We start from the raw sequence: 21,407 nt of genomic DNA, 5'->3' as shown, positions 1-21,407 counted from the left end.
TATTGCTGTTGCAAAGAGCAGTGTATCTGATGATAGCTTCTTACTGAAGAAAAGGAAAGGAACAAAGGAAAGACATCCACATGTTACCCTAGGTACGTTGTACTATAATAAGGTCCATCCACAAATGTTTAATTTGGAGAATGTGTGTTTTACATAAATGTGCATATAATTTTACTTTCGATTTGTGCACGTATTACTGTAATTGGAGAAAGTACTGCAAGTTTAGACTCGATTGCATCTTTTGTGCTATTTCAGCACACCACGAAGGATGCTGTTAAGGAAATAACCACTAGAGTTGGAGATCTGTGCTGGCTGCGATCAGTGAGGACTATAAAAGTCATTTTGCATCTTTGCGGTTACACTATTGTGCTGAGTTGAAAAAGACAGAGGAGTAGCACGCGCACCATAGTAGTGCATAAACCAAGTGTGTAGTGGTTCCCTCATTACTGTGTCATTTGCACTAATCTTGCAATTTGCAGTCAAGCAACTTTTCAAGAAGCTGACTAAGTTCCTAGATTCCTGTGGATCTTCGGGCTCAACTATCATTAGCATGGGGTTTATGTCCGTGCCTTCATTCCTCCTCCATAGCCAGGCTTGAACCCAATTCCTACTCCTGACATATCCTTCTAATGACTACAGCGGCTAGTGTCACATCTAGTGCTGAATACATAATTTTGTCCTCCACATCTGAGCTACGAAATGTAAATTCAACTATTTGCTTGTACCTGCACGATGTAAGAGAAAAACGTGACCCCATAGCTCTGTATATGATATTGCAACACTATGTAAACAAAGCTCAAACAGATGGACACAGGTGAATTCCATTTGTGGTTTTTGTGTATAAATTCAATTTTGAATAGTTTGACTGAATATAAGCCATATGAGTTGTTCTTTGGAAAAACATATAACATTCCAGGGATACTACAAAAAGCTCCAGCTCGACCGAGTTATAATTTTGATGATTATGTGCCACTACTTTATCTCTAATGGAGAGTGACTGATGAACTGAAAATCTTCAGTTCAAATGAAATATTTTGTGTTTCAGAAATAACTGGCTTGGTTTCTTATTCTTCTCTGCGTCAGTTTTGAAAATCTCATGGGCACCAATATTCTTCGTACTAGCAAAAGGGACCTCGTAAAATTAAACAGTTGGCAGGTTCTGAATAATTACTACAGTTCATAGTGATCTCCACGAGATAGCCATTATGATGGCTAAACAGACATCACCAAGCCAGTTATTCATATTCATACACCATGACTCGCCCACATTTTGACTTGTGCACCTGCCAATAACACATTAAAGAGATTAATGATACTAAATAATAATGTGTCAATATCTGCAAAAAATAAATACATAAATAATTTTGCTCCCTAATATGAACTTAACAATGATAAATATATCTTAACAGACCAAGGTCAAGAGCAAGGAAAGTGAAGAGGGAAGTAACAAGAGAACATCAGATAAATAATAGAGATTACTTCACAAAGATATCTTAATTTGACTTACTTTCTACAGTTTAGAACACTATGTATTCAGATTTCACAAATAAAATTCCTTTCTTTATCATCATTGACGAAGTGCATATTTAGATCATTATACGAGGGCTATCCACAAAGTACATTATGTTTTGGAATTAAAAATAAAGTATTGGAAATTTTTTTTATTATATACGGATGAAAGCCACACTTACATACTACTTTTCTACATAGTTGCCATTTAAATTAAGGCACTTATCGTAGCGATGGACGAGCTTGGAAATTCCTTCGTCGTAAAATTCGGCCGCCTGCGCCTTCAATCACGTGGTTACCTCTTCTTGAAGCTGTGCGTCGTCATCAAAACGCTGCATAGCCAACCAGTTCTTCATTGCTGGGAATAAGTAGAAGTCGCTCAGTGCCAGGTCGGGACTGTACGGCGGATGAGGAAACAACTCCCACTTAAAAGATTCGAGAACTTCACGAGTGGCATTTGCCGTGTGGGCCTGGGTGTTGTCGTGAATCAGCAAGATCTTTGAGCCCAACTTTCCCCTGCGCTTGTTTTGTATTGCTCTTCTGAGGTTGTGCAGAGTTTGGCAATACCTTTGAGAGTTTATTGTAGTGCCTCGTTCCAGGAAATCCACAAAAATCACACCTTTTCTGTCCCAAAAGGAGAGGTAACCACGTGGTTGAAGGCGCTGGCGGCCGAATTTTACGACAAAGGAATTTCCAAGCTCGTCCATCGCTACAATAAGTGCCTTAATTTAAATGGCAACTATGTAGAAAAGTAGTATTTAAGTGTGGCTTTCATCTGTATATAATAAAAAAAATTTCCAATACTTTATTTATTTTTAATTCCAAAACGTAATGTACTTTGTGGACAGCCCTCGTATTTAGAAAACAATAACAACTTTGCTAGTGCACAAAAACAGGAAAAATTACTTATGTGTTGTTATAAGCTAAAGGAGCACACACAAGAAATGTGGCCATGTGAGAGAAAACAGAATGCACAATGTAAAATAAAGAATAAGGAATACTATGATAGAACGCAAAATCCAAAGGAATTCCGTTGAGGGGATAAGGTTCCATTGTATAACTGCAGCACCAGCAAGGCAGATCGCTTGAATCAGATATGCAATGATGAGGTCCACACACAGTAGTACGAGCACAGGGGCCTAATGTAGCAACCTGTCTAATATGAAATAAGTATATTATGGTTCATGACAACAGGTTGAAGGAGTTTTTCTAGATGGAGTCATGCAGTATGAGCAACACTCATACAGGCAATAACAAATTGTCCATGTTGTCATGACAAGTGAAAATTTACAGCCTAACTTGGAAAACTGCAAGTTATTTTAATTTGATAGAATTGAAAAATAAATTTGAGCACGGTGAGGTTCTTCTGCTGCTGTGAAGACAGGTTGGCATTACTGAACGAGTGCCACAGAGTACAAAATTGCACAACTCGCACTATGGCATGTTGGACAAATTGAAAAGGTACAGGGTCCAACTGGACAATTAGCACAGACTGATTCCCATATAAAGAAATGAGAGATCTTAAACTTTGTAGGCAAGTTCACTAAGAACTTGTCAGGATCAACGGATGAAGATGACACTATGTACTGTAAGCCAAAGATAGATGTCTTAGAAGTGGAACAGGAACACACACTCAGATTTTTTAAGGCATAAGTGACCATCAAATGGTAAGCTCCATAGCGAAAAATAAAGGTATCACGCATGACATGAAACAATCAAGTTGGCAAGTTGTAGAATTTGAAAACAGTTCTGACAAACAGTTGTGGAGAGCAGTAATTTTTATCACTGTTAATGAACAGCTAAACAAGTTACAAGAATTTTCGATGAGCTAGAGTGGGAATATGACACAGTAATATCAGCAACTGACAATGCAAAAGGTATTTTGTAATCTTATCTGATCCACCCAGTTCAGGCTGTAACTAGAACTAATAGAAGACGACATTGCTGCAAACATCTTAATTTATGTTTCAAATATCCTCCTAGAAGAGGAATATGTATACAATCTCTTTAGAATACTACCATTGTCAGAAGTAGACACAACGAGGCCTCTGTGTATACTGCCCCCAAAAAAGAGCTGCTGCTAATTGATGGCATGGACACAGACATATCTGCTTGTGTCTGTATATGTGCGGATGGATATCTCTGTGTGTGTGTGTGTGTGTGTGTGTGTGTCTGTGTGTGTGTGTGTGTGTGTGTGAGCGCGCGCGCGCGTGTGCGTGTGCACGCGCGCAAGTGTATACCTGTCCTTTTTTTCCCCCTATGGTAAGTCTTTCCGCTCCTGGGATTGGAATGACTCCTTACCCTCTCCCTTAAAACCCACATCCTTTCATCTTTCCCTCTCCTTCCCTCTTTCCTAATGAAGCGTGTTTGTGTCTCTATCAACATACCAACGCTTTCGTTTGGTAAGTTACTAGACCAGAGAATCTAGAATGCACGAATGTCTGCAACTTCCGGGCACATGTTGGCTTGCTCGCCACTTCTTTGTCAGTATTGGAGGGAGACGGGCGTGCTTATGTGACAAGTGCAGTACAATGGATTTAGATTATCAATGTTCATATTGAAAATGATGTAGTTCCTAACAAAAAGTACGAATTATGAAATTTTTAGCTGAAAGTACTTCAGATCCGCTGGTGTTTATTTCAAACAAGAAGAAAACCCAAGCCATGCTTGTTGGAATGATTATTTTGCTGACAAAACTAAGAGAACTGCCTAGACAAACGAGATCTGCAGTGCGTAATCTTTCAGCAGCTACTAAAAAATAATTGTTGCTGAAATTGTGCTGGAACTGGTCATATTATTCCTATGCAAAAACATATGGTGAGGGTGGTACCACCACAATATACTGCGCAAGATTCCACAAACAATTTTTTAGTTATCTAAGAAACGATGGCTAAGTGCCAACGTGGAAGGCACGATGCGGCATGTTGCACAGTATAAACCAGGAAGCAGTGGTGGAAAAGAGAGAGAGAGAGAGAGAGAGAGAGAGAAGTTCACATAGTGGTCCAGGAAGGACAACTGTTCCGTCAGACCTGGTACCTGGACTTTTAGTATTCGTTCTGGCTCTACTAGTGTTCATAGTTAGCTATGTACCTCCCACCAAGGGAATTTCACAATCAGAATAGTGAGCTTTCATTTATTCATATTTTGCTGAGACGAGCATTGAAGATGGTTGTTGTTCTTGAAGTCTTGTCTTTTGCTCGTATTTCCCGATGGAGTCCATAACTCCTTCAAAATATTGTTAGCCATCTCCGTGTTAGCTAACTAGACAGACTTCCATCAGCCGCCTGTGTCATTAAGCATCCAGAAGGCTCATCAGATGTGGAAGTGTTAACATTAACGAACACTTCTTTTTATTAGTCCTACTAATGCAACTGCTACATAAGACTTTTTTCCCATCTGGCTATGTGGTTTTCTTAGAAATTCCTTAATGGAATAAAAGGAACTGACAGGAGAAGCGATTTTAAGCCAGATTTAAAACTGGCTTTGCTGCCTATCAGACATTTTATGTTACTGGGCAACTGAGCAAAAAAATTTTATCAATGTATACTGAACTGACAGCTTTAATGAGGGGTAATAAAGGTCATTCTCTCCCTAGTGTTGTAGGTATGGACATCACTGTTCCTCTCAAATTGTGATGGATTATTTATGACGAATTTCATCAGCAAATGTGTGTTGCGATGGTGCAGTTAAAATGCCTAACTCCCTGAAGAGGTATATACATAACATTCATGGGTGGATGTATATTAATCTTACTGCTCACTGTTGTCCAATCACTAGTTTCTTTCTGAGTAAAAAGTTACCCTAGAAAATTATTCCATAAGACACCGAGTGGTAATATGCAAAATGTGTCAGGATGTTGATTTGTTTCATTGCAAGTTTAGCATTTATACGAAGTGCAAAAGTAGCTGAACTTAATGTCCAAGAAGCTCTGTAATATGCTTCTTCTAGTTCAAGTTTCCATAAATATATATACTCCTAGATATTTGGAGCATTCTACCCTATTTACTGATGCCTACTCAAGTGTTGAATCAATTTATGATATGACTATGTATTGTGCAGAACTGAATATATAGTGTTTTTCCAAAATTTAGGGGGGGAGACCATTTTCCGAAAACCACTTTATAATTTCTTGAAAAATATTTACCGTCTCTTCTGTTGCTTTCTCTCTAAAGGGATCTATCATAACACAAGCATTGTCTGCAGAAAGTACCAATTCTGCTTGTTGAATGTTAAGCGGAAGGTCATTTCACACATGTGAGGAATAGGAGTGGACCCAGAATTGAACCCTGTGACACTACCTTTGCGATTTCTCCTCAGTCACTAAAATTTTCTACCCTTCCAACATTCTTTGAACAATTCAGCACAACCTTTAGCAATCTGTTATGTATGATTCACATCAGCTGCGTGTAAAACCACCAATTCTATGAAACTTACATTTTTGTAGGAGAGTAACATGATCTACACTGCCAAACATCTTGGAAACATCACAAAAAATAACAACTGGTGATGTTTTATTATTAAGGCTTGTACTATTTGATAAGTGGCTGTATAAATGGCATTTTCAGTCAAACAACCCTTCTGGACTCCATGCTATGATATGCAAAGTAAATTGTTTCCACTTGAGTGTGCAACTATTCGCATACATTATTTTTCTGAGTATTTTGGAAAAAGATGTCAGTAACAAAACTGAGCAATAATTGTTTAAGTCTGTCTCATCACCTTTCTTATGAAGAGCTTTCACAGCTGCATATTTTAACCTGTCTATAAAAATCCCTGTGCCTGTGAGGGATTGTGTGTATCACTACGGGCATTAATGATTAAATTGGAACTACTTTTCAGAATTCTGTCTAAAATTCCATCATCACCACATTAACTTTTGTTTTTTAGAATTTTTATACTTTATTAATTGCAGTGAAGGACATTAGTGCTGCTACAAGTTGCTGAAAGTTTTGTGGAATGACATTTTTAAGGTCTTCTCTGCTTCATCAACTGAACTATTTAATCCCTTTTTTGTGCTGCATTTAGAAAGTGATTGTTAGAAGTGTTCACAACTCATGAATTAGGAGCAATACATTAGTAAAGACACGGATTTGTCACAAAAAAATAAAATTATGACACTAATATCAGATTGGTTGGTTGGTTTAAAGGCGGTAGAAGGGACCAAAACTACGAAGTCATCGGTCCCTTGTTCCTAATAAAACAATGCCACAAGTGTGAGAATAAAACGGACAAAATACCTAACACAAAACAGAAAGAAAGGGAAAGCCACAGGAACAAAGGGAAGGGAACGAACACTAAAAGGAACAAAAGAGGACAAGAAAACAACAGAGAGACGCTAGAAACACAAGAGTGTAAAACATGAAAGCAGATTACAGTGGCTGGCCAACCACGAGAATAGAAAGGGAAGCCAGCCACTCTGCAACACATTAAAACCTCCACCCTAAAAGCACTACGGTAGAGGGGACAGAGGAAGAAAGGACATGTGCTAAAACCTACATAGAAGTATAAAACCCACTCTCACGGATAAAACATAAAAGTAAAGCTGCTGTGGAGGCATTGTCGCCCAACACTGAAGGCAGGGTGCTGGGAAAGTTAAAAAGTCTGCCGCAGAGCGGCTAAAATTGGGCAGTCCAGAAAGAGTTGGACAAGTCATTTGGGAGCCACTGTGACACTGAGGTGGGACCTCGCGACGGAGTAGGTAACCATGCGTTAGCCACGTACGGCCAATGCGGAGCTGGCAAAGGGCAACTGATTCCCTGCTAGAGGCCTGCATGGAAGACTTCCACACATTTATAGTCTCCTTAATGACACGCAGTTTGTTGTGCGTGCTGTTATGCCATTCTGTCTCCCAAAGCCAGAAAACCCTGCGGTGTAAGACAGAATGCAGGTCGCCTGTTTGGCCAGCCTGTTGACAAGTTCATTGCTGGGATTCCGACATGTCCTGGGGTCCACACAAACACCACGGAATGGCGGGACTGTTCCAGGGCATAGATGGACTCCTCAATGGACACTACCAGAGGGTGGCGAGGGTAGCACTGGTCGATAGCTTGTAGGCTGCTCTATGAGTCAGTACACAGAATAAATAACTCGCCAGGGCATAAGCGGATGTACTCAAGAACACGAGATAGGGCCTCCAGCTCTGCAGTGAAAACACTGCAGCCAACTGGTAAGGAGTGCTGCTCAATATGTCCTAAATGAACATATGCAAAGCCCGCGTGACCATAAGCCATTTAGCCATCGGTGTAAACCACTTCAGAGCCCCGGAACACATCAAGAATTGAGAGGAAGTGCAAGCGGAAAGCGGCGGGGTTAACGGAGTCCTTAGGGCCATGCAAAAGGTCCAGACAAAGCTGAAGCTGAGGCATACGTGAACAGACTCCAAGTAGTGGTGGAAAAGGGAAGGACTCCAGTTTGGAGAGAAGGGACCGCACGTGAACCGCAATCATTAGCCCCAATCTGGGCCGCCAATGTGGGAGATGGACTGCCGTTGGCGGAAAAAGGAGACAGTAATTCAGATGCTCAGGGGAACTATGACTGTATGACTGTGTGCTGCGTAACTGGCGAGCAGTTGCCGTAGCTCAGCCAAGCGGTGGAAAAAACCACCACAATTCCACTGGAGAATGACATTGTGAGACTTTGAAGGCATGGAACATTCAATGAGAAAGTTTACACCACAGAGTCACCTGCTGCCACCGATTTATTGGCTGAGCAATCTATATCCTTTGTGTCTGAGGGTCTGGCGAGATCCAGGTCCTCAGCGGATGCCAAAATCTCCATCCCATCCTCAGCCCCAGAGCTTGTAGGTAGCGGTGGTGTGGGTGCCACCACAATTTCCTCGGTCTTAAGAGTTTTCTTTTTGGATTTCTCTCGCTGCTCCTTGGGTTTCCCTGGCTGGGAGGACTTCACTGGCTCAGTCTCCAGGACCGAGAATGAGCGTGAAACCCTACAACAAGCTGCTTTTGGGCTCTTCAGTCACTGGCGGGTGTTGTCTTTCCCACAAGAAGGAACTTGGGAAGGGAGTGACCCAATGGATCTCCTTCCTAGCAAGAGAAGCTGAAGAAGACTTACGCATCTCCGGCTTAGAAGTGGGGACAGACGTCCCCGGTGGTTTGGGGGGGGGGGGGGGGGGGTCTTGCTCCTGAAGTAGGTGGTGCAGGAGCAACAGGAAGGGAAATGCCCCCCACCATCAAGGGGGCAGGTGTAGTCTTCCAGCTCAGAGAGGTGACCTGGGTTGGCAGAGCTGATGGTGCCAAAACTTGTAGCGGCGGCGTAACACGATGTCATATGCACACGATGCAGGCATTCAAATTTTCTGTTAGCCTCAGCGTAGGTCAGTCAGTCTTGTACTCCGTGGTTTTCCTTTCTTTCTGGAGAATCCTGCAGTCAGGCGAGCAAGGCGAATGGTGCTCTCCGCAGTAGACACAGATGGGAGGTGGGACACACGGAGTATTGGGATGTGATGGGCGCCCACAATCTCGGCATATGACGCTGGAAGTACAGTGGGAAGACGTATGGCCAAACTTCCAGCACTTAAAGCACCGCATTCGGGAAGGGACATAGGGCTTTACATCACACTGGTAGACCATCACCTTGACCTTCTCAGGCAATGTATCACCCTCAAAGGCCAAGATATAGGTACCAGTGGCAACCTGATTATCCTTCGGACCCCAGTGGACACACTGGACGAAATGTCGTCAAGAGTGCAAAAGAAAGTCTCTGTGAAATATGATACCCTAGACCCTATTTAAGCTTCTTATGGGGCGTGATAGTTACAGAAACATCCCCCAGCTTGTCACAAGTGAGTAACTCCCGTGACTGGGCAGAGGATGCTGTTTTGATCAAGACTGACCCAGATCTCATTTTGGACAAGCCCTCCATGTCCCCGAATTTCTCCTCTAAATTCTCAACAAAAAACTGAGGCTTCATCGTCATGAAAGATTCCCCATGAGCTCTCAAACAGACAAGGTATTGGGGCGAATAAGATCGGCTGCCATCCTTAGCCTGACGTTCCTCCCATTGTGTGGCCAGGGAGGGGAACAATTTGGTTCAAATGGCTCTGAGCACTATGGGACTTAACATCTATGGTCATCAGTCCCCTAGAACTTAGAACTGCTTAAACGTAACTAACCTAAGGACATCACACAACACCCAGTCATCACGAGGCAAGAGAAAATCCCTGACCCCGCCGGGAATCGAACCCGGGCGTGGGAAGCGAGAACGCTACCGCATGACCACGAGCTGTGGACGGAACGATTTGGGGTCGTACTTCTGTGCATTGAATTGAGCTCGTGATCGCTTAGAGACCACTAGCAAGAGATAATGGACTACACTTCATCACGTGTCACCCGCCCTGAAGCCATCCACTCCGACCAGGGGACCTTCCCACTGGCGCCACCCGGCCGCAGCAAAGGCCACCTGATAGGATGGCCATTGCTGGGAGTCTCGATGCCCCAGGGGGGATGGGCATCTACCCCTTGGCATACGTAGGGAGATAACGGCGCAGGCATCAGCAGAGATCCCTGTGTGGGCAGGGGGCTACAACCAATAGGGTACAGGGCAGCCCCACCACAACGGTCTGGCTACCGTGCTGGATATCAGGTGCAAAGAAGTCCATGGTCATCATCGACAAAGAAATTGACACTGCATAGTGCATGGTGGAAAACGCATCCAGGAAGGTGCCCTCGCCCAAGAGATGGTGAATGGGTAGAACTGCAACATGACGACAAGAAAGTGCGCTAAAGATCTCAATACACAATGGACACAATGCACCTTGTAAAGTGCCCTTCCAAAATTGCCTTGCTCTTCGGGAAAATTTTGAAGAATGGAGGTCAAACCCTACAGGGGACCATCACAAAGGCTGAAACGTGTGAAACTCCTTTTAGTCGCCTCATATGACAGGCAGGAATACCTCGGTCCTATTCTAACCCCCAGACCTGCAGGGGGGAGGGGGGGGGGCTAATATCAGAGATAACTAACCTATTCCAGATGAATTTTAGAAACATTCTGAAAGGAATACACTAGAAAACAAATGAAAGACATTAGAAATCAATCCCAGCACACATTTGCTGTGATATCAAAGTCACGCAAGAACAATCCCCTTAATCAGGCCTTTTGTTAACTATAGGAAAGTTCCAATACATGCACTTGCAAGAAATGTTAAAGATGTGTTCACAAAACTACAAATCACAAGAGGATAGAACTACAAAATGACTAGCCAACTGATTCAATACACATAAGACATACAGATTAGAGACACAACCATTCTCTCACTTGATGTACACAATATGGGTTCTAATAGCTGGCCGCTGTGGCCGAGCAGTTCTAGGCACTTCAGTCCAGAACCGCACTGCTGCTAAGGTCGCAGTTTCGAATCCTGCTTCAGGCATGGATGTGTGTGATGTCCTTAGCTTGCTTAGGTTTAAGTAGTTCTAAGTCTAGGGGACTGATGTCCTCAGATGTTAAGTCCCATAGTGCTTATAGCCATTTTTTTTGGGTTCTAATGTAATAGCAGAAACAATCAGAACGAATCTTCGTACACAGTACAATTCCATTTGAATAAAACACAGAACCATAGTTTGAGCTAATAACACAGCATGACTATTTCCTGTTCAATACTGTAGTCTATTAACAAAAAGTCATTTAACAAAAAAGAGTGCCAAACAGGTACTACATAATGTACTGGATCATTATCATTCTGTGCCTGATGGATGAATCACGCAGCAAAATTGAGAAATTACATGCCAACATAAATAATACTATTCATGATAAGATAAATTTTAAACTGTAAAAAGAATAAAGTAGGCAGTTGCATTTTCTTGGACAGCAGAATAAATATTCTTAACAACCAACACACATCTGAGATATACCGGAAACCCACAACAAATACAATAATGCACAACAGATATCTTATAACCCCCAATTCATACAAGAAAGAAGCTCTTAAATACACCTTCAACAGACAAAACACACACTACAATTAAACACAGGAAACTACCAACACAAAATGGATATCACAGTACGAAAAAACAATGGATACAAATACAATCTGGAAACAAAGCTGAACAACAAAAATTAGGAAACAAACAGCAGCACACACAAACACCTATCACAAGCATACAGCCTCACACAAACATACGAGACAACAACAGGAACAACAGTGTGTGTGTGTGTGTGTGTGTGTGTGTGTGTGTGTGTGTGTGTGTGTGTGTGTGTGTGTGTGAGAGAGAGAGAGAGAGAGAGAGAGAGAGAGAGAGAGAGAGAGAGAGAGAGAGAGAATGGACAAATACATACACAGAATGCTTAATATTTTCAGAAAAATGAGCGTGAAAAAAGCTCACCAATCAACAATTCAATCAAAAAATACTTCCCACAACAATAACAAAAAAATGATTAACATTAGAAACCAGGAATCTATCAACTAAAATGTAATGTTTGATGGAAGACACCAGGAGAACATTTTGCGAGCATTTAAGAGCAGGACTGCAAAGAAACCTTTCAACTTTTGCCCAATACTTACACCAAAACAAAATTATCAGATGCACAGAAATGGGAATCTTAACCATATATAAGAAGAAAAGACTTCCTGACTCCATGAGAAAACATCTTTCTTAAAACCAAAACAAAAAATAAAGAGCTCCTAGAGCTCAAAAATAATCAGGCCAGCCATGCAAACCACGATCTTTAAATTACTAAATCACCTAGTATATTAACCCTTGGAAGTATAATGGCTTTGTTTCAGTCCACTTAGCCTTTTATTTTTTCTCAGTTGACTGACAGTGGCTTCAAGTGAATCCACTGCTATCAGGCCTACAGTGCTGCCATTTGCAGGAATTTTTGTAAATAGGACCACAATCTTTTTCGTTGTTGTACGAATGTTTCTAGTATTGGTGTTTACTTCAGTTATCATGGTTGCTGTTTAATTTACTCAAGCAAAAATTTCATTTGCATACAAGGTATGTTCCTAGATATTTATGTTTGAAAATGCTAAGACATAATGTGTCGTCGTCGTCGTCATCATCATCAACAGTAGTTTTTAGCCTCTGGCCGGGCCTGTATGGAACACAGGCCTCTCCATCGTCTTCTGTCTTGCCTCCATCTCTCTGTCTTCACCTTGGTCCAGGCTTCTCTTTTCTTCTGGACGCATTCCTCTACTCCTTTCAGCCAACTGTCTCTTCCTCTTTGTCTCTTTCCTTCCAGTTTCATCTTGTGTATCCTCTTCTCCTCAATTCTCTTAATGTGTCCATACCATTTCAACCTTCATTTCTCTATCTCCTCCTGTAATGGTTCCACCTTCATTAACTCTCTTGATCCTCTCATTTCTTAACCTGTCTATCTTTGTCACTCGAATACTGTTTCTCAAGAATTTTATCTCACTATCTTGTACTTTGCTTTTCTCTCTCACTAGCTTGTACTTTGCTCTTCTCTTTTCCTTTCGTAACCCAGGTTTCTGATGCATATGTCAGGATTGGGACATGGCACTACTAGTATATAACCTTTTTACTATTTTGGGGTACATCCTTGCTCCATATCAGGCTTCCAACACTTTTCTGAAATGCTTCTGCTTTTCTCACCAGATCATTTATTTCCTGTCTTTTTTCCATCTTCCTACATACTTGAAACTCTCCTCTCCTCAATTGTTTACCACCAATTGTTATTCCCTTTGTTCCTCTCTCCTCCTTTCTTGTTGTGATAATCATCTCACGCTTACTTATACTACATTTCATCCCATACTATTGTACTTTTCATTCCCATACGTCCAACTGCACTTGTATTGGCTCCTCCTTACTCTCTCAAATCACCAGATCTGCAAACACCATAGCTTTCATCTTCCTTTCACCAATTACTTGTGCTTCTGTACTCATTGTATCATCCATCACTACAATGAAGTGTAATGGTGGAAGTGCACTTCCCTGCCTCAAGCCAATCCTCTGTTCAATCCAAGCTGATCTCTCTCCGCCTACTTTCACACAGCTCACACTTCCATGGTACATTTCCCTTATCCTCCAAATAATCTGTTTTGCTACTCCTCTGTTCTCCAGTGCTTTCCACACTTTGCTTCTACGTACACTATCATACACTTTTTCAATGTCCAGGAAGGTCATTAGTAGAACTATTCCATATTCACAGTGCTGTTCCTGCAGTTGTCTTACAGCAAATATTAGATCCACCGTGGACCTTCCTATTCTGAAGCAATGTTGCTCTTCTCTCATTCTTCCTTTGAATTTTGCCCAAATTCGTGCTTCCAAAATTTTCTCAAAAATCTTTGCACAATGACTCATCAATGTTATCCCCCGATAGTTCTTGCACTCTTTTCTAATTCCCTTCTTAAAGATAGGGAAAATTATTCCCTTTTCCGGTCTTCTAGGATCATCCTCTGTCTCCACACAGTTTTCATTACTTGATATAGCCATTGTATCCCCACCTCTCCTGCTGCTCTCCCCATCTCTACACTTAGCTCATGCAAACCTGGTGACTTCCGTCCCTTGATCTTGTCCAATGCCTCTTCCACTCCTCCCCATGTAAGGTCTTTTTCTATTTGCTGTACCTCCCCTTTTTTTCTCCTCAGCTTGTTCCTCCTCATTCAGGTCTACATTCGGATTCAGTTCTCCAAAATACTCCTTCCACATTCTTGAGTTTTTCCTTATTCTCTACATCTTGTCCACTTTTGTTCACCATTCAAGCATAATCTGTTGTACTGCTCCTCCTCTTACTTTTAATCATCCCATATAAAACCTGTTTTGAACCTTCACTATCCTCCTCCATCATTCTGGTCCACTGTTCCATCCACCTTCCTCTTTCCTCCACCACCCCTCTTTTTGCTTCTTTCTTGCTAGCATGATACTCTTCTCTTGTCTCTGCTGTTCTCTTCTGGAACCACACCCTAAAGGCACTATTCTTCTTCTGCACTATACCCTCTGTTTTATCATTCCACCAGGGTGTTTCTTTCCACTCTTTTTGTTGCTTGTCCTCCAACATATTGCTTCCACCACACTAATGTTCCCTTGAATCTACCCCATTTCTCTTCTACCTTTTTTGGTTCATCCTTTGGGATGCTTTCCCTTTACTACTTGTAGGTACTGCAGCCTGCTTTCTCCCCCTTCAACTTCCACACCCTTATATATCTTTCCTGGTTTTCTGTCCCTTTACTATCCTTAGTCCCTCTCAGGTTCATTACCAGCAAACTGAGGTCACTATCCAAAGCCTCTGATGGTATTACCTTAATGTCAATGATGTTCCTATTCATCTCACTATCATACAGGAAGTAGTCAACTATCAACTTTCTCTAAGTCTTGACTGTACCATGTAATCTTGTGGCTCTCTTTTCCTGAACCAAGAGTTCCCAACCAGCAAGCCATTCCTTTGACAGAACTCCAAGAGTCTTCCACTGTCCTCATTTCGACAGCCCTACCCTCTGGTCCAAACACACTTTCACAGCCTTGTCTCTCTCTTCCAATGTGTGCGTTTAAATCTCCCATTACTATCATATTCTTCCTTCCCATCTGCTTCTGCATTTCCTCTTCAAACTCTTGCTTCTCCTCAGAAGTGCAACCCACCTGCACTGCATATACTTATTACCTCTACGGTCATCCCCTTGAGTGATATTTTTGGTCTTCAGGTAGCATAATATGCACAGTAATGTGGTGGCTTCATATGGAGCCACTGTGCTCACCCACATATGTCCAACCCCAACCTGTAGTTTTTCCTCCCCAGCATACATCATCTACAAAAACACTGTCTGAAAAAGAAAATTCAGAAATTTTGTACAAAGTTACATTTGAACCCGACTCAGAAAGTGAACTTGATGCCAATTTTGACCCTGGTTTGTGTTACTGCTGAAGAAGTAACACTGGGACGCCAATACTCAAAATCCCAAGAGACATAATTATGTCTATGATGACTATCCTTTATGCCACAGCATGTGCCTCCAGAAAATGGCGCCCCCACAGATCCAGATGAAGTTGTAAAACATGTTGCTTGTCATCTGACAAGACTTGTTTTATTCTTTGCCATAATTAAGTTATTTTGAGTCTATTCAGGGTAAGTTGTGTGTTTATGTATTGTGTGTGTGTGTGTGTGTGTGTGTGTGTGTGTGTGTGTGTGTGTGTGTGTCACCAAGATTTGACACAGTGGTCAAATGAAGCCGCCATCTAAATTGTATGGAAATTTAGGAAAAAATGAACACAGTGTCATTTTCATTTCCTTTCTGTGTATTTGATTTAACTTAATTCCCACCTGAAATTCAGTGGCTTTATGTTCTGTGCTTCAAAGGGTTAAAATATGGATATGTAACACCATATCTACCATTGCCAACCATCACTACTGTTCTTCATCCCTCCTCAGCCTGTTTTCCATTCCCCAATACCACCTCCTCCCTGCTGCTATACCTATGATCACTGATTCCTCCCCTCTCCCCCTCCCACCCCCCCCAACCACACCAACTCAAAATCAACCCCCACTCCTCTCATCTCGTCTGAATGGGTAATAATTCATGAATCACAGTTAATAAAATGTATTCACAAGCTTGGCGGCATCCAGACTTCACAAAAACTATGGAACAAACAAGAGCACTGTTCCGAGCATCTAAGTTCTACAATTTATTTTATGACAGTTTTGTGAAGTTTTGGAAAAATGCAAAAAACACAAATGCAGATAAGGTGGGTCATAACAGCCAAAAATTCATAAAAGATGAAAGAGAAACAGTGTTTTTCAAGTTCAACCATTGCTAATAATGAAAAAAAAAGCAATGGACTTGAGAACATGTGAAAAAGAGGACAAAAATTAAGTAAATTGCACATGAAACATATAGAGAAAAACATTTTTAAATCTAAAGAAAGAGAAAAGTTGCATCATTTGTATACCATATTTTCAGAATAACCATTGAAGTTTTGTAAATAGAACCAACACGCATCTGGTGAAACACCAATTTCAGCAAGTTTGAGAGAAAAACATAATTTTTGGAAGTTTCCCATGAAGTTCCTGTTGACCACTATGCACATTTCAAATGATTCTCGTGAAACCTCTCGTCTGCTGATTCAGAATAGTAACTGTCCACTCTTTTCAGTAATATCAAACCATAATAACCTTCCCTCATTTTATCTCTGTTAGGCTTCAATGTTCAACATAGGTATGAACTCAACTACCAAAATGTAACAAACGTGTTATAAAAGGAAAAAAGGTTAAAAAATCATACACCATCATATTATAATGTTTACATGTTGTGTGCTTTTATTGCATATAGTATTCAATGTCTATACTGAAAAAATATTTTATTTTTTTAAATATATGAATAGGTGACTTATGGGCCATATACATATAAAAGCAAGTTAATCAGTCTCTAAATAACTTATCTTCAAAATGTAGCTCCAAATATTTTTAAGAAATAATTATAACATTTAAAAATCACACTTCACAGATGTCTCAATTACTGCTACTCTCACAGAAAAGTGCAACTGTACTATAACAATATTATGAGAAAAGATTTATTTCATAAATAAAATTATCAACAAAGCTGTACATATATAATTAAAACATAATAACAAATAGTAATAATGGCAATATCTACTAAGTAGTCAACAGCAGACTCATGGGCACAAACCTGCTGCACAAAATGAAGTGGCAAAAATTTTGTACAAAGTAAACTAAATGTGGAAAAAATACATTTTTATATAATGTGCATTTGGAAAAAAAATAGCCACTTTGACTTGACTGACACTCATATGGAACTGGTTATAGTGCAGCAAAATCGCCGTTGTGACTGGTACACTTCTTAAGACTTACGGGCTGCCATAGCCACACCCATACCAACTATGGCACCCACGGCAAGTACAACTCCACCAGCCAGAGCCATTCCAGCCAGCCCTTCTGCAAAGAATCAACTGTTAGAATTACAACTGACAACATAAATTACTACACAAAAATATGTAAAATGAATAAAACAACTGAGTACTCATACCAATGAAAATGACTGACCCATCAATTTGAATACTGTTGATTCCAGAAACTTTAAATTACCTTATATTTGGTACAATGAAACTGTATTTTTTAAATCAATGTTCACTGTGTCCTGTTTTACACAGTCTGGCAAAGCAATTTCTTCTCAAAAACATTTATGTCCACTAATGCTACACAACTGAAAGTGCTGAACTTTTTGTCCCCTTATGACTTGCCAATGATTTGTTACAGTGCAGCAGTCACTGTAGTAAAAATATACATAACTTCTTGTATTTCTGACACTTTACACACTATAATTTCTCTTACTACTCCAGCAGAAATGATGATGGCAAATAATGCAGCTTACATTTAATGTACACAGGAGAAATTTTTATTTTTTCTACATTATGTAGAGACAGCATTTCAACAGCACTTGTAAATCAGTGTTTCTTCTAGGATAAATGTCTTGACTGTAACAGGACATTCGGTCCAGTGTGGAAAATAATTTTCTTCCACCGAGTACAAGTGACATACACTGTATTTTAAGGCATCATAATTCTGGTGTTATATCTTTTCCTTCTATTAGTATTACTAACCCTACTGAGGGCTGAATGGCAATGTAATTCTGACCAACAAGTCAGAGTGTAGCATCATACAGCATAAGCCGCAGACACCATCAAATTCAGCACTACACCCTCCTAAGCATAGGGTACACAACCGACCATCGCACTTGCTGTTCACAAAGATCAGGTGGCCAGACACAGCATGGAAGTTATGCAACCCATAATACTTTGAGGCATTTAAGTAGGCTGCCTTCACAGACCAACTGAGGCAGTAAATTTCACCTCACTAGACCCTTAACGCAAATGCATGGTTGGTTGATAATATCTTAACATACTTAGTGGATCACATGCTCACATTGTGTAACATTTACACGCTGTTAAGATACTGGTCAAAATTTATGCACTCTGTATAAAAAAATGCTGCTTGATGGACACTAGTATTCCCCTTAGGTCTCCAATTCTGTCTTTCATCATGTGCCTGTAAGTCTGAATTTTAGAATTTTCATTATCACATCACACCACCCGTTTACAACCCTGTGATGTATGTGCAACAATATTGCTGTGACAATCATATAAACAATACTGAATGGAACAGTCCACATGATGAATGCCAAAACAATTGCCAGCATTTGCGTTGTTAGTTACAAACTGTAGTGAAGTATTACAAGCCCCAAAATTTTATATGCATATCTAAGCAATAATATACGTGTTTCATGCACACTTATTTAATTTGGCAACTTTTATAGTTCCACTTACAACTTTCCTTGATTTCTTATGCTCCTCACAAAAAATAGCCACAGAAAAAGCAAATCATTATACTTGCAGAGCACCAACCAGGGATCATGATAAGTGCGCACTTAAGTTCATCTGGGGGTTTGGGAGAGAATCTCAAACCCTAATACAGATACTGAAAGTAGTATTACAAAATCTCAGTAAACAATGTCACTTCTACATATGGAAAGAAGACAAGAAGAACATGAATGGAAATCACAGCGATATTTGTAATTAATGGTGAAGCATTAGCTCAGGTGAACAGGATAAGGGACAAAATACTGTCTGCTTGAAGAAATTTTATATTCTTTAATGGACTATACAAAGCAGTGAACACTGAAGAGAAACAAGTGACAAGTTGACAGTGAGTTGGCCTGTAAGCCACGGAAAGACAGCACATTGCCTGCAAAATGCAAGGTTCCTAATTGAGAGTCCCAGTCAGGCACGCAACACTAATGCGTTACTACTATGTTTACCAACCAGCTAGTTGGTGATGGTTCAAGTAGTTTTTTTTCCTAAACTGGTTCAGCAAAATAATGAAAAATTTGAACTAAGATGGGCACAGAGATACCAAATATATCGATCTCTATTACATTAAACAACAGATGTCTAATGGAATATCCTATAGGTTTAAGAATATACACTCCTGGAAATGGAAAAAAGAACACATTGACACCGGTGTGTCAGACCCACCATACTTGCTCCGGACACTGCGAGAGGGCTGTACAAGCAATGATCACACGCACGGCACAGCGGACACACCAGGAACCACGGTGTTGGCCGTCGAATGGCGTTAGCTGCGCAGCATTTGTGCACCGCCGCCGTCAGTGTCAGCTAGTTTGCCGTGGCATACGGAGCTCCATCGCAGTCTTTAACACTGGTAGCATGCCGCGACAGCGTGGACGTGAACCGTATGTGCAGTTGACGGACTTTGAGCGAGGGCGTATAGTGGGCATGCGGGAGGCCGGGTGGACGTACCGCCGAATTGCTCAACACGTGGGGCGTGAGGTCTCCACAGTACATCGATGTTGTCGCCAGTGGTCGGCGGAAGGTGCACGTGCCCGTCGACCTGGGACCGGACCGCAGCGACGCACGGATGCACGCCAAGACCGTAGGATCCTACGCAGTGCCGTAGGGGACCGCACCGCCACTTCCCAGCAAATTAGGGACACTGTTGCTCCTGGGGTATCGGCGAGGACCATTCGCAACCGTCTCCATGAAGCTGGGCTACGGTCCCGCACACCGTTAGGCCGTCTTCCGCTCACGCCCCAACATCGTGCAGCCCGCCTCCAGTGGTGTCGCGACAGGTGTGAATGGAGGGACGAATGGAGACGTGTCGTCTTCAGCGATGAGAGTCGCTTCTGCCTTGGTGCCAATGATCGTCGTATGCGCGTTTGGCGCCGTGCAGGTGAGCGCCACAATCAGGACTGCATACGACCGAGGCACACAGGGCCAACACCCGGCATCATGGTGTGGGGAGCGATCTCCTACACTGGCCGTACACCACTGGTGATCGTCGAGGGGACACTGAATAGTGCACGGTACATCCAAACAGTCATCGAACCCATCGTTCTACCATTCCTAGACCGGCAAGGGAAATTGCTGTTCCAACAGGACAATGCACGTCCGCATGTATCCCGTGCCACCCAACGTGCTCTAGAAGGTGTAAGTCAACTACCCTGGCCAGCAAGATCTCCGGATCTGTCCCCCATTGAGCATGTTTGGGACTGGATGAAGCGTCGTCTCACGCGGTCTGCACGTCCAGCACGAACGCTGGTCCAACTGAGGCGCCAGGTGGAAATGGCATGGCAAGCCGTTCCACAGTACTACATCCAGCATCTCTACGATCGTCTCCATGGGAGAATAGCAGCCTGCATTGCTGCGAAAGGTGGATATACACTGTACTAGTGCCGACATTGTGCATGCTCTGTTGCCTGTGTCTATGTGCCTGTGGTTCTGTCAGTGTGATCATGTGATGTATCTGACCCCAGGAATGTGTCAATAAAGTTTCCCCTTCCTGGGACAATGAATTCATTGTGTTCTTATTTCAATTTCCAGGAGTGTATTTTGGACTGTTTCATGAAAACAGTGATTTGAGTGAAGTCCTCTTCCGTTGCATGTTTGAATATACTTCTTTTCAATGAGGTAATATCTAACAGCTTACCCACATGGAATAAATTACTATACAGGAGCTTATAGTGTCACATCCAGAGGTGACACTGGAAAAATATACGGTAGACGAGATACAGATAAGGACAATACACCGTGCAAAGCACTGAATTTAATTTTATTTTTAACAGTTCCTAAAATCTGTTAATTATTCACATGTACCCAAGGGGAAAAAGGTGGGTAAACAAGACGGTTTCATGGACTAGCAGATGAATTAAGATATTCATCACATAACTGAAATGATAAAATTAAGATTCCAGGTAAGTTCCCTCAGAGCTCTTTGTCAGCCACTGTCTACTTAGATAAATCAGACCAGGTAGAAATTCCTGGTGTTGAGAGGAAGTAGGGGGTGAGAATTTAAGACAGATCCTGCTACATTTTCTGTTTCCCCATTCAACAAGGCAGTTTCTTCACTCAGCATTAAGTCAAGTAAAGATCTGTAGTAGAATGCTGTTACACATTTTG

General features: G+C 41.5%; 1 protein-coding gene across 1 annotated transcript in view; it reads right to left on the bottom strand.

Moving 5' to 3' along the window:
* Positions 1 to 16,708: 16,708 nt before the first annotated feature.
* LOC126162912 (mitochondrial fission 1 protein) overlaps positions 16,709 to 21,407 on the bottom strand; it is a 38,286-nt gene continuing 33,587 nt past the window's right edge. The window contains exon 4 of the mRNA XM_049919723.1: positions 16,709 to 17,370. Coding sequence (XP_049775680.1) covers positions 17,276 to 17,370 — 95 coding nt within the window. The 3' untranslated portion in view covers positions 16,709 to 17,275. The remainder of the gene's footprint in view (positions 17,371 to 21,407) is intronic.

The sequence above is a fragment of the Schistocerca cancellata genome, chromosome 2 (genome assembly GCF_023864275.1).
Source record: "Schistocerca cancellata isolate TAMUIC-IGC-003103 chromosome 2, iqSchCanc2.1, whole genome shotgun sequence".
Lineage (NCBI taxonomy): Eukaryota > Metazoa > Arthropoda > Insecta > Orthoptera > Acrididae > Schistocerca > Schistocerca cancellata.
The sequence above is the reverse complement of the archived record's forward strand: the minus strand, read 5'-3'. Positions and strand labels throughout refer to the sequence as shown.